This window comes from Meles meles, chromosome 13 (assembly GCF_922984935.1).
Source record: "Meles meles chromosome 13, mMelMel3.1 paternal haplotype, whole genome shotgun sequence".
NCBI classification, from domain to species: domain Eukaryota; kingdom Metazoa; phylum Chordata; class Mammalia; order Carnivora; family Mustelidae; genus Meles; species Meles meles.
In genome coordinates this window covers 83,037,620-83,050,102 of record NC_060078.1, presented here as the reverse complement: position 1 = coordinate 83,050,102, position 12,483 = coordinate 83,037,620, and the positions used below count along the sequence as shown (strand labels likewise).

Below are 12,483 nucleotides of genomic sequence, written 5' to 3'. Positions count from 1 at the left end.
GCTAAATTTGGCTTTGAGCTTCCTGGCCCACAAAGCAAAAATAGAACCTAAGATCCCCACCATCCCTGTGTTAGAGCATGCATTCTCAATGAGGCAGTATTACCTCTAAGGGGGTGGAAATCAGTGCTTAGGGGACAAAAAAACTCAGTTGGCTCATGTAAAAAGCCGAGATACACATAAAATACATAAGTACACACACAGCACATCTGTATGGTCAAAATTGCTTAATGAGGAAATGATTAGGAGGAAGATGTCTAAGAATGCGCCTTGGAAGTTAATGAGGAAAGAAAGGTTGAGAAGCATTATCCAGGAAGACTTTCAGGAGGAGGCCGCATGAAGAGACAACTGGAACCAGAGGCCATTCTCGAAGAAAAATAACTATTTTTTTTGTAGGGCCAGGAACTACTTCTGCAATTCGGGGCAACAGCTTCTGCAGTGTGCGACGCAGGCTACCGCACAAGGACCCCCGCCAGGGGCTGGACTCGTTCTCTCCTCTCCCAGGTCAGGATGCCCAACGCACTTCTTTTAGGCTCTCCGATGGTGTGCAGTTTCCAATGCACTCAATGGAGGAGGAACATTTATCTCAGTTGAAGAGGAAGAACTCACAAAGGAAAAAATTCTATATTCACTTGAGTCTCACACTTCCTCAGGGTGGATGGGGTATTTACAGCAAGGACGAATAAACTGGGTCGGGCGAGGGGAGCGATCGAGTAGGAGAGAAGGATCCTGAGTCTCCAGGGTTCTGCGGCAGGTTTCCTGGCGGTCTGGTTAACGGAGCCGTGGAGCACATCCTTGCCGTGGCAACAGGGACACATCCGGAAGGAACAGGCAAGTGAGCTTTACATGGAAAAGAGGGCCCCGTCGCCTTCTTTGTTTCTCGCCACTGAAGATCCAGAGAGCTCTGGAGTCTGATGCCAAATGACGCATCGCATCAAACAAAACCCTCTCTCAAGTCAGCCGCCGAAAGGCTGTAAGGGGCAGAAATGACGCACAGCCGGAGCCGGGTCAGGCTGAGGGGGGAGGCGTCAGCAGCTGGGCTCCGCTCTGCTCCCTCTGTAGGGACACACAGACACACGAGGGACAGACACAGGGGCTGTCGATCTGGGCGGGGCCACAAGTGAGAGACAACAGAGGCGGTTAAGAAACATGCCCACATATGTAAACGCAAGTCCCAAAGCTCTTTAAGAAAGAAAAAGCACAACAATGGCATTTGGAGATACATTGTGTCACACCAAGGGATAAAAACATCTTGTTCAGACACTCCGTCTTTTTAAATGGCTTTTTATTTTTTGTTGTCAATGAATAACTTCTGAGTCTACTAGGAGAGTAGCACGATTATAGTGGATAAAAAAATATAGATGACAGAATAAAAATATTAGGTCATACGAAGTTAGTTGTTTTGTTTTTTTAAATCGTCGTCCACCAACACTGTCAGGACTTCAGCGCTTAGGGGGAAAAATCAACAAAACTTAACTGGTGTTTTTTTACACTTCCAGCAGTTAAAAATTAAGAACACATATCGAGAATCATGTGTAGACGGAACTAAGACCCACCATATATACAAACTTCTGTACAGACTGAGAACAGGAAGAACTCACCAATTAAAGCCATCTGTGTGCTATGGGCCTTTTCTTTTTAAAAAGAAAGAAAATGGACTTCCTATACTTGTATTCCCTCTCCCTCTTGATCCGGTATTTCTACTGGTGTTTCCACTCCATAAATTAGTAACTGTTCAGTAGCTGAGAAATAATCCTATTTTAAATTATACCAAAGGAAATCAGGAAACTGCCCCCCTCCTCCAAAGGGCTGACCTTAAACGCCCCATACAGGTTGAAGATACACTTGACCACAAAGTCACCCACGCAGGACCACGGCTGAGCAAACACCCTTCGGGGGCCAGCTGGGGAGAAATGAGCGCTCGCTCACTACATGGTCTCCCAGGTGACGGCCTCACCCCTCGTACTGCGCCAAACCCGGGTCAACCGTGTTCCCTGCTCGTGTCATTTGGCACAGACAGGGGGCTTCTGGGCAAGCCTTGGGCTCTCTCCAGACAGACACAGTCAGAAGCCACCAGTTTTGATAAGCACAACAAGACGTTCCAGACCCACATCCACGTCGCTCCCCGATGCGGAAGGCCACTCACGCCACGGCTGGAAAGAGACTCCTCTGCAGGAGCGACCCCATCACATGTCCGACACCACGGGCCCCATGAGGTAAAGAGCAGACACGAGAAGACGCAGAGGGAGAGGAGGGCGGGCCCGAGGCCTTCACTGCACGATGCCCGAGTCCACCGACGTCTGCTTGCGTGTCGTCTTTGGAGGGGGCGGCGGTGGGGTTTTGCTGGGCAGCGGAGGGGGGAGGTGCTGGAAGAGACAGAAGGCAGGTGTCGGCGTTAGTGATGCGCTCTGGGTGGGGCCCAGCGGCCAGCACAGGGCGGCCACGGAATGTTACTCTGCACCCTCGGGGGGATGAGGGGGCGGCCCTCTCCATGGGACCTGGGGCCAGGCAGATGGTGGTGACAGGCCTTTCTGGCATCTCCAATCAGCTGCTTTTCGCAAAGTGCATCAGCCGTCTGTCTGCACGGACCTGAGAAGGGACACCGCTGCTCTTTGCCTGGTGGCTTTCATTACAGGGGCTTTTGGTCCCCAGGGCCCCTGGAAATGGACTGGTTTCAGAACTGGACAGTTTAAATGGTGAAGAGCCAGGGGATCCCAGGGGCAGAGCTGACCTAGGGCCACCCCGGTGGCCTGGCACTGTCCCAGCCAAGTGCCCTTTGATGAGGATCCATGGGCCTTGGCTCATGTCCCCTGACGATGTCCCTCAACTGTGCAGGGACAAAGCGGTCCTGGGACAGACTCTCCAGGGGTGGGTGAGAAGCCCTCCCTTTGCTCTTGGACCTGGAAAAGCTGCACAAGAGAGGGTCAGCTGGGCACCTGTGGCCAATAGCCAAGAGACTCCTTTAAAGGCAGTTTTCCATCCAGTCTCTTCCAAAGCTGCAAACTGGGGGAATGAGCAGCAGTAGGGGGGTAGCTGAATTACTCATGGGGGAAACACGCCCTCCGCAGAGTGGACACAGCTGGGTCTCCATGGAACTATTTGCAAAAAAAAAGGTAGCTGGTCAGGACACCTGGTGGCTCAGTTGGCTGGGGGGTCTGACTCTTGATTTCAGCTCAGATCATGAACTCAGGGTCGTGAGATCGAGCCCCGTGTCAGGCTCTGTGCTCCGTGGGGAGTCTGCCTGGGATTCTCCCTCTCCCTCTGCCCTGCCCCCCCACACTCTCTGTCTCTCTGGAAAAGAAAAATTTAAAAAAAGGCAGTGGCTGTGCTTGGTGCATGAGCCATCGTTTGCCCTTGGAGTCCTGCAAAGGATTCGATAATTGCCAAGGTGATGGCAAGACCTCCCACTTCATGGGCCTGTCCGGGTGTGAGTGACTGAGGGCAGCCGGCGGCACCCTCCCAACAGTCAGACTCCTGCCCCGTGGGAGCTGCCCTGTAAATACACGTGGGCCGAACACGTAAGCGAATGAGGGAGTCAACGTGGGGAGAAAATGAAGCCTCGACTGAGCGGATGGAAGAAAACACGAGCAGACAGGCCACAGGCAGAGTGAACCGGAGGGAGATCGCAGAACACCGTCACCTAAGCGAGGGGGGTCTTGTGGCAGCCTTTCTCACAGAGGCTCATGGGTAATGCAATGTGAGGGAAGAAGTTTCAAGGACAGAACGGCAACGCCGCAGTTTCTCTGCTAGTGAACAAATTTCCTCCCAATTCCCAGACAGGGAACTACTCAGGTGACCCCGCGCCTAACACACAGAAGAGAATAAATAGGGACGTGCGCCACCGAGGCACGGACACTGAGACGTGATAAAAAATGAAGTAGCAAACAGACTCCTGAATTTTCTCAAGGTCGGTCAGAACAGTTAAAAACAGAAGCAAACACCTATTTTGAGATGTGATGAAATGGTCACTTCCGCACGCGTGCGAGCCACCACGGGGGATCGGAGTGAGTCAGGTGAACCCAGCCAGATGCGGGCACAATGCTGGCGGTGCCCCTGTGCCAGGTAGGAGGACAGCGGGTTTATTGCAATGAAGCAAAGTGACAGGTCGGATTATTGCTTGTGAGAGCCACTGGGAAAGAAATGACAGCTTAAAGTGGCGACAACCAGAGACAGGGTTGACCACAAGCCCGAGGCCGATCAATGACAGCGACAGGAGGTATCGACCATCCCCCGAAGGCAGATGAGCGATCGTTCCCTACAACAGCCCGCAAGGCCTGCACAGAGGGGGACGCCCCAGAAACACCACCGCCCCCAACGGATTATGACACACGAATCCACAGGCGTGTCACTGGAACTCGCTCTCGTGCTGCAGGGGAATCAACAAGACACACACAGCAACGAGACTTGGGTAATTAATCTAATTGAAATCACAACCCGTTTCTAATGGGAGCCAAGGCTCGCACGTGTTCCTTCCTGACCCAACAGCACGTGGCATCAGTCACTTCAGATGATGGAGCGATGGCCCTGGAGATGAGAAAACGTTGCCCCTGCATTGATCTGTAAGAAAATAGATTTGGTCATATTTCCAAGTTCAGAATTTTCAGTTCAGTGGTGTAGAGAGACCCAGGAGACAGTCCTGCTTTTCCAATCAAATAAAGGTATGAAAGCAAAGGTGTGATCGGTAACTAAGCTGTTAGGAAAACAACACCCCAAACAATCAATGTTCTCACTAGACTCCCTGGGCCTCTCTCCTTCTAACTTAGAGTTAAAAGTCAGCAGGAAAGGTCAGACTCCTGTTTTCTGTGGTTGAACAAACCATCCCAGCCTCCTGCAGAGCCATCAAGGAGGAAAGTGGCCCCATCTCCAGGGCCAGTCCCCCATCGTGGCATCTCTGGAGACAGAGGGCCGATCTGAAAGGTCTCAGAACATCAGTATCCATTCAGCATCCAAGATGAAGCCCCACTGCTGGTGTGTGTTTTTATATAAGAGGAAGAATGAAATATGTGTACTGTAAGTAAATCCCCTCTCTCTCCTGCCCTGCTCATGAGCAGATAATAAACTTGCAGAACACCCCATAAAAAGTACCCATAGGAAGAAAGAAAGAAAGAGTACGTAGGACTTAACATTGGTTTTTAGGGGGGAAAGCGTGCACGCTAACCTCGGCCTGCAGCCACCTGAGAACAAAAACCCTTGAGAACCAGGAGAGGAACGGGCTGGATCTCTAAGGAGTGTTTCCAGAGCGGGTTAGATGCCACAGAACCAAGATCCATAGACAGAGTTCTTCTCACTTTGACCTCTTTTGTCAAAATCAAACGTGGGCCGGCCCAACGCAAGCACGCTAACATCAGGAAGGAGGGATTCCTATTTGGTGGAGGAGGGAACAGTTTTAAAAACCCACATTTCGGGTTCCCGGCTGACTTACCCTCTGGTGAGGAGGAGGGGGTGGGGGTGTGGGTGAGCCGACCAAATCCTGGTTTTCCACCAAGTTCCCATAATCTGCCATGCTGCCTTTGAGAGGAAGGGGCGGTGGGACCTCGGCCGTGTCCATCCCGGTCATGCTGCTCATGCCGTTCAACTCCAAACCTGGAAAACCGGATGGATTTAGAATCAAACTGAGCCACTAGGCCCAAGTGCCCACATGGCTGCTTCACCTTCTCTCCAGGAGAGGCAGGGGAGGCTGATGGAGAAGAAAGGTGAGCTGAGAGGGGTAGAGCAGGTGAAGGGTCGGATCCTTTCCTAAAGGAATGTTCTAGAACGAGAACACCAAGCACCCTGAAGACATGTAAAACCCGAGTTTAAAGGAGGCATCAATCCATTGTAAACACAGCCATGTCAAGCCGGGGCCCCTCCTGACCCCTCCTCAGGGCTCTGTGCCATGGTGGCATCTAAACAGCAGGGGGTCACAAGGACTGTCTACACCGGTGGTTTCAGAGCCCAAACCAGTGTCCTGTGGCTGTTACTGGGAGGGCTGCAGGAAGGGAAAGCTAACGACGCAGCAGCCAGCCAGTCATCCAGCCTTCAAGTCTCACCCAACACGGAAACCCACAACAGTCCGGAATACCGTTATTAGCGGTTACGGGCACTGCGGCTGTTACTTTTCAAGAAGCTGAGGGGGAAGTACAATTGATTTTTAAAGCCAACTGAAAAAAACAGCCAGTTTCAAATGGAAGTAAAATCATTAAGATAGGATACTCTCAACCCTTGCGGAGACTTAGGAAAAAAATGTGTTTTTCTTTTATATTAGAGGTAAATGAAGATTTAAATGATGGGTCTCTTGAAGGTTTCCCCCCCACTCACTGGATGAAAAATCCTTCTTTAGGGGAAAGAATTCCTGGGGGGAGTTGTGAGTTTCTGAGGGAGGCTTGCCAGTGAATCCAAGGCAGCGAGTGAGAACACATCCGATGGGACGACCGCCCTCACGACTTCTCGCTTGCATATTTGTGAAACTTCACAGAACATACAATTTGCTATTTTAACCGTAATTCATTGCATAAATCGGAGGCATTGATTACATTCAGTGTTGGGCAACCATTACCCATTTCTAAACTCTCTTATCACCCCGAATGCACTGTCTGTCCCCAGAGAGCAAAAACCTCCGCACCCCCTCCCCAGCCTGATACCTCCAATCTACCGTCTCTACGAATTTGCCTGATTTAGATACTTCACGTCAGTGGAATCCTAGCAAACTTGTCCTTTTGCTTCTGGTGTATTTCACTGAGTGGCATGTGTTTGAGGCTCGCTTGTGATGGAGTTCTGTTCCTTTTTATGCCTGAGTACTACTCCACCATGCGGCTATGTCTTTGGATGCACGTCTCGTTTATCCATCCATCGGGTGATGAACACTCGGGATGTTTCCACCTTCTGTTACTGTGAAGAACGCAGCTGTGAATGTTCATCTACGAGTCCTTGTTTTTAATTCTTTGGGGTATAGACTCGGAGCGGCTTTGCTGGGGCCTGTGGTGATCCCAGGTCTAATGTCAAAACCACCAAGTGTTTTCCAGCTGCAGTCCTGCTTGTTTTTTAATTATTAAAGGAAATAATAAAATATTTTCAGAAGCAGCTTCTGGGGCAAGAGTGTAAGGATGTGAGGATAGAACACACAGAGCCTGTCTGCTTCCCAGCGGCCGGGAAGCTGCTCCCTCAGTTGGGCTTGTCCGCGGCTACAGTGCTGGCCCTCCACCTGATGGTCCCCAGAACGGCCACTGCTCCCCTTTCAGCAAGAAGCAAACCAGATGCAAAGGACAATGGTCCGTGCCTTCCAGCCCCTCTGCACAGGGCAGAGGAAGGAAGGCGGGTTCTCCCAAGGAGGAAGGTGGGATGCACTTCCGGACACCTTCCCCTTGCCAAGACCTCTCCTCTCCGGCGGGCCTGGATTTAGCAGTGAAAAGCTAATTACCAATGGTAGTGGGTTGAATCGTGTCCCTCCAAAATTCATGTCCACCCAGAACCCCAGAATGTGACCTGATTTGAATACAGGCTCTTTGCAGATGAAATGAATTCAAGATCCCAAGATGAAATCATCCTTGATTTATGGAGGGTCCTAAAGCCAAGGTCTGGTGTCCTTGTAAGAAGAGGAGAGGACCCGGGAGAGTAGGCCACCTAAAGAGAGAGCCAGAGACTGGAGGGTATATATCTGTAAGCTAAGGAACGCCGAGGACTGTCAGAAGGTACCAAAAGCAAGAAAGGCATGAAACAGAGTCTTTCTTTGAGCCTCTGGAAGCAACCCTATTATCTTGATTTCTGATTTCTGGCCTCCACAAGGGTGAGGGAATAAATCTCTATTGCTTTAACCAAGAAGTTTATGGTACTACGTCATGGCAACCCTAGAAATTGGGAGAAACTAGAAAAATTAGGTATGTGCTTAGCTCTTCAGAACAGCCTGGAAATGCTTTTTCACTTTATGTTCCACCTCAACACAGGAATGCGCAAGACCCTCGTGTGGCTCGTGCCCTACGATACAAAGAGGGAGGCTGTCCCTGTGCCTCTCGCGCCCACAGCGGAGGTTCTGAGGAAATGTGAGGCTCACATTTCCGCCCAGGGAACTTGGGAAGAATGATCCACCGAAGCCCGAGGGGACTCCCTGGGCCCAGGTGCTTGTGGAAACTCTATCCGTATCAAGGGGAGGAGTCGAGCCTAACTTTAGGCCTCTGGGCAAGGAGGGAGTCCCAGAGCGAAGTCACGAAGTCCAATGTGGAGAATGTTCCACTCACTCGACTGCAAACTGAAGCTGAGCTTGGCCCTTGGCGTGACCGGAGGGGGTCCTGGCTGGGAGGACGGTGATGACGGGGACACTGAGAAACGTCGTTCACTTCCAGTGACGTTGATCACCTGGCTCTTCGGTCTCTGGGGCCGCAGGGGGCTTATCTACGTTGGAGGAAAGAGCACAGTCAGGGTCTGCCATGGCCGAGTTGTGTCCCCCCACGACTCACGGGCTGAAGTCCTCACCCTCAGCAGTTGTGGCTGTGACCTGACCTGGAAATAGGTCCTCTGCAGCTGAGGCCATTAGGGTGGGCCCCTAACCCAACAGGACTGGTGTCCTTATAAAAAGGGGGAATTTGGACACAGACACATGCACTCAGGGAGAACACCAGGTGAATGTGAAGGCAGTGATAGGGCGATGCCTCCATGAGCCAAGGTACGCCGGATATTGCTAGACTGGCAGGGCAGGGAGGCCTGGACAGGACGAATGTGCACGGGGACTGGCGACAGACCTATCCCCCGAGGCACATTCGGATGACTCAGGACATCAAAGGATGCTTTCTTGGTGTGAAGCAAACTGCCCCGGAGGCCCCCCCATCCCACTCCAGGCTCTGAGTCTGAGCAGAAGGTCACGAGACTGGTGATGAGGCCAATCAAGCAGGAAACTGAGCCCAGTCCCCCAGAGTGACAGAGGTATAGCTTCGGGGGCCAGTGCGGGGCAGAAAGCCAAGGCCACCCTGGCGGGCCCAGGGAGCGCTAGGGGGTGCTGGCCTTGCCCCTGGGAATGGGGCTGCTGCTTCCACTCCAGCAAATCTGCCTCCGACCTGCCCACCTGCTCTGTCCTGCGGCCCCTGGCTGGTCCCAGGCACGAGGAGGCTGGCCTAGGAAACTCCAGGTGCCCCCAGGTCCTACAGACCTCGCTGACCCCTGTTCTCCAGAGGACAAGTCCCTCTGGAGAGAGACAGGTAGCTGGGCTGGACCGAGCACAGTGAGTCTGCCCCAGCCAGAGGTTGGGCTTCTTGTCCCCGGGGCCACCACGGCTGTGGTTATTCTGAGAGTCATGAGAGGCTGACGGGGGACCGGGCTCAGTGGTCTGACCCTGGGCCGTTCCTGTGCACTTGCCGAGGGCACGGTAGGCCTACTTTGGCTGAACTTACCCCATTTCTGCTAGTGTCCCTGCAAGCCAACAGGGCCAAAGCAGGGAGGGACAGACCCTGTGTGGAATGGCCAAGTGCCTGGTGTGACCTTTGACCCCTTTTCACACCATTTAACTGTGACCAGCTCTCGCATGAGGCTCAACTTCTCTCGGGCCCTTGGTCTTGACAGCTTAAAAGGCAGCTTAACTGAAGATACATGAAAGGACATGTGGACATCATGAGCTTCGGTTAACTCCCCCACCCAAGTTCTGATGTTCTAGACTTGAGATCTCTATCCTGAGCTCGAGAGATGGCGACCTTGGCTAGTGTCAGCAAGGTCACCGGCACCCCAGCTTTCCAGACTAGTGGACAGAGAACACTGGGAACCGTCCAGCTCTCCGTCCAGCTGCTGGAGGCCCAGCACCTGGGCAGGAACACCGGCCTCTGGCCAGTCCCCTCTGACGCCCACGGCCACACTCACGCAGTAGTCAGAGCTGTGTCTGAAGGCCTCAGAAGGGCATTTGCCTTCTTGAAGGCCATGTTGTGGCACCCGAATTGGCCTTCTGCCTTCAGACAGCCAAGCAGCATGTGCCCGCCAGTCTGACTGGCACGCAGCGTAGAGAGCCTAGAACCAGCGGAGCCCCTTTGGGACGGGGATGATTGCTAAGACAGGAACCTTCCAGAGAAGCTCAGCTCCACTCTGAGCTTCTGGGGCCCCACAGCGTTGTGTGATACAAGGGGAGAGTTGAGGGAGACCTCAGATTTGCAAAGTGACTGGCTGACAGAAAATTCAGTGAAATCCAATCGACAGCCCCATTGGCTAAATGTGGAGCAGAGGTAGGTCCCAGAAGCTACTGCGGAGTGGGGACAAATTACCGTCTCAGAAAGAATCACAGCCTCAGACTGCTGCACGGCAACGTCGGTGGGTTTAAATTCCTTATCGAACATCTCCTGATGTTTGCTGTTCCTCTTCTCCTTCTTCTTGTCCTTCTTCTCCTTCTCTGGGTCGTCCTTGTCCAGCTTGTCCTGGGACCTGCAGTGCATTTTCTTTGGCAGGAGAGGCTCCAGAGCAAACCTAGAAGAAACGGTTCCTTAAATCACTCAGGACTGGGGAGGAGAACGGAGAGGAATGCGAGCACGCTCCCGCGGACTCGAAGTGCTGACTGGGAATGTCGCAGGCTTACAGGAAAAGGAATGATTTATAAAGAGAGGCCAAGGGGGAATTAAGATACATATTAACCAGCTGTAACAGAGAGACTGTGCAACTCCACAAGATCGAACTGGAAAGAAACAGAGACAAAGTGGAAAGAAGCAGAACGCGTCCAGGAAGACCGGGGAGATGTGAAGTCTGAGTAGCAGACAGGACACGATGACATAAAGAGATTATCGCAGATGTCTGCTGGGAGGATGGCATTTGGAGTGTGTTTCAAAAGGGGCGCCCTCGCCATATAGAGATTCATACGAAAATATCCCAACTGCTGTAAGAATAGGCAGATGCCCATACAAAGAAATTTCTGGTATCTCGATTCTGACCAAGTTCCTACAGCCAGCTCAAGATTACAGATACACCAGCTGCTCCCATTTGAAAGCCTTTTGGATGACTCAGGGAGAAGCTAGCGGATTCCTGCGCGCAGGTACTGAGAGGCCCTCAGTTTCTCAGCTGAGCACCAGGCTAGGAGACCTGGGTTTTCGCTCTGCCACCTACTGGGGAGTCTCGCCGTGCCCTAAGCCCTGTGGGCTGGACGTCCCCAGTCTCAAGACAAAGAGAGGACACCACTGCCCTTGGGCCTACCAATGCCAACCGGCTGGTATAAAACCATGTTAATGGTTCTACTGAGTAGGTGGACCTTGAACTAGCTTCTAGGGCACGTGTCAAAGCTGACCACGCACACACTTCCACGTGCAATTGTGGTTTGCTATTTTAACACAAGACTGGGGCAGCCGGGGGTGAGGGGAGGTCCCTCCTGTTTCTGCCCTAGTCAGCCACCAGGAGAGAGAAGAAATGACTCAGTCGGAGGTTGAAGTCACAGCCTCTGCTGTAGGAAGGAGTTAGGAGGGAGGGCCAACATGGGTAATGGTGTGAAAATATCTCAGAAACTTCATAAATTTCCAGTTATACAATAAACAAGGCACAGGAAGGAGGAGTAGAGCATAGAGAATATAGTCAATAAAAACAGGATAATCCTCAAGATTTTATTCTAGGTTTCATATAACTTGAGACAATTAACATGGTGGGGGATAAGCTCGGTGAACATCGTTCAGCTCAGGGGGAACAGCTGTAAACATCCTGATGGGTGCGCAAAGAGCCAAGAGAAAGGCAGGTTATATTTAAAATTTTTCACACTACGAGAAGCACCTATGGACGGGATGAACCTTTATTCTGCAGGTAACCTGTGCCATTTGGGACTGAAGTCTCATTTTCTCCACATTAATTACACAGCTAAGGGCGGTAACCCTAGAATGAACAAAAATCTGGAGTCTGATAAAGATGCCGTCCAGTTCAAGGTTAAACAACGCCTCCTGGGAGAAGGAGGCACACGTTCAGTTCACACGTGTGATGCACCACATCTCTATCTACAACTGCTAGATCAATTTCCACCTTCGCCCTACGTTCCTAGAAATGTAAAAACCTTTTCATAACTAGCTTGGGGATTTTCTTAGGGAAAAGTTGAATTAAATTTCTTTAGCAATCTTGCTCTAAGTGACAAGCACACATGATTTAAATACCTCTAAATTGAGAATTTCCATATGGATTTGGCTTTATAAGTAGCAGACACTGATAAAAATTACTATTCAGAAAAAAAAAGTGGGTTTAGTTTTCAATCCTCCGTTGGGCACACCGGTCATCGGCAACAAAGGGCACTTAGATTTGAGCTGTTCTTGGGGCGCTCTGGAAGTGTGTGTCTGCGTGTGGCAAAGGCCGGGAGCCTGCAGGCTTGATAAGGCGATGGACGGAAAACCAAATGGGGTGGTACACACACACCGCTGTGCAGACTCACCAGTAAAATAATACGCAGCTGTTCTCTGGGGGTTAAACGGCAGGACACATTTTTCCTTTTTATTTAATAAAAACAAACTTTACATGTTTGTTTCTCAAAACCACAAAAAGATTACTGATGTTTTTTAACACTCAAAGTTAATACAAGAGACA

The 12,483-nt window shown here is 51.4% G+C and overlaps 1 protein-coding gene across 2 annotated transcripts in view; it reads right to left on the bottom strand.

Annotated features, from left to right (window-relative positions):
* Positions 1-1,232: 1,232 nt before the first annotated feature.
* The window catches only part of DOCK1 (dedicator of cytokinesis 1), a 489,703-nt gene continuing 478,452 nt past the window's right edge, over positions 1,233-12,483 (bottom strand). For both annotated transcript variants that reach the window (XM_046026751.1, XM_046026752.1), the window contains exons 49-52: positions 10,209-10,407; positions 8,208-8,361; positions 5,420-5,580; positions 1,233-2,363 (exon numbers count right to left, since the gene is read on the bottom strand). In XM_046026751.1, coding sequence (XP_045882707.1) covers positions 2,268-2,363; positions 5,420-5,580; positions 8,208-8,361; positions 10,209-10,407 — 610 coding nt within the window. In that variant the 3' untranslated portion in view covers positions 1,233-2,267. The remainder of the gene's footprint in view (positions 2,364-5,419; positions 5,581-8,207; positions 8,362-10,208; positions 10,408-12,483) is intronic.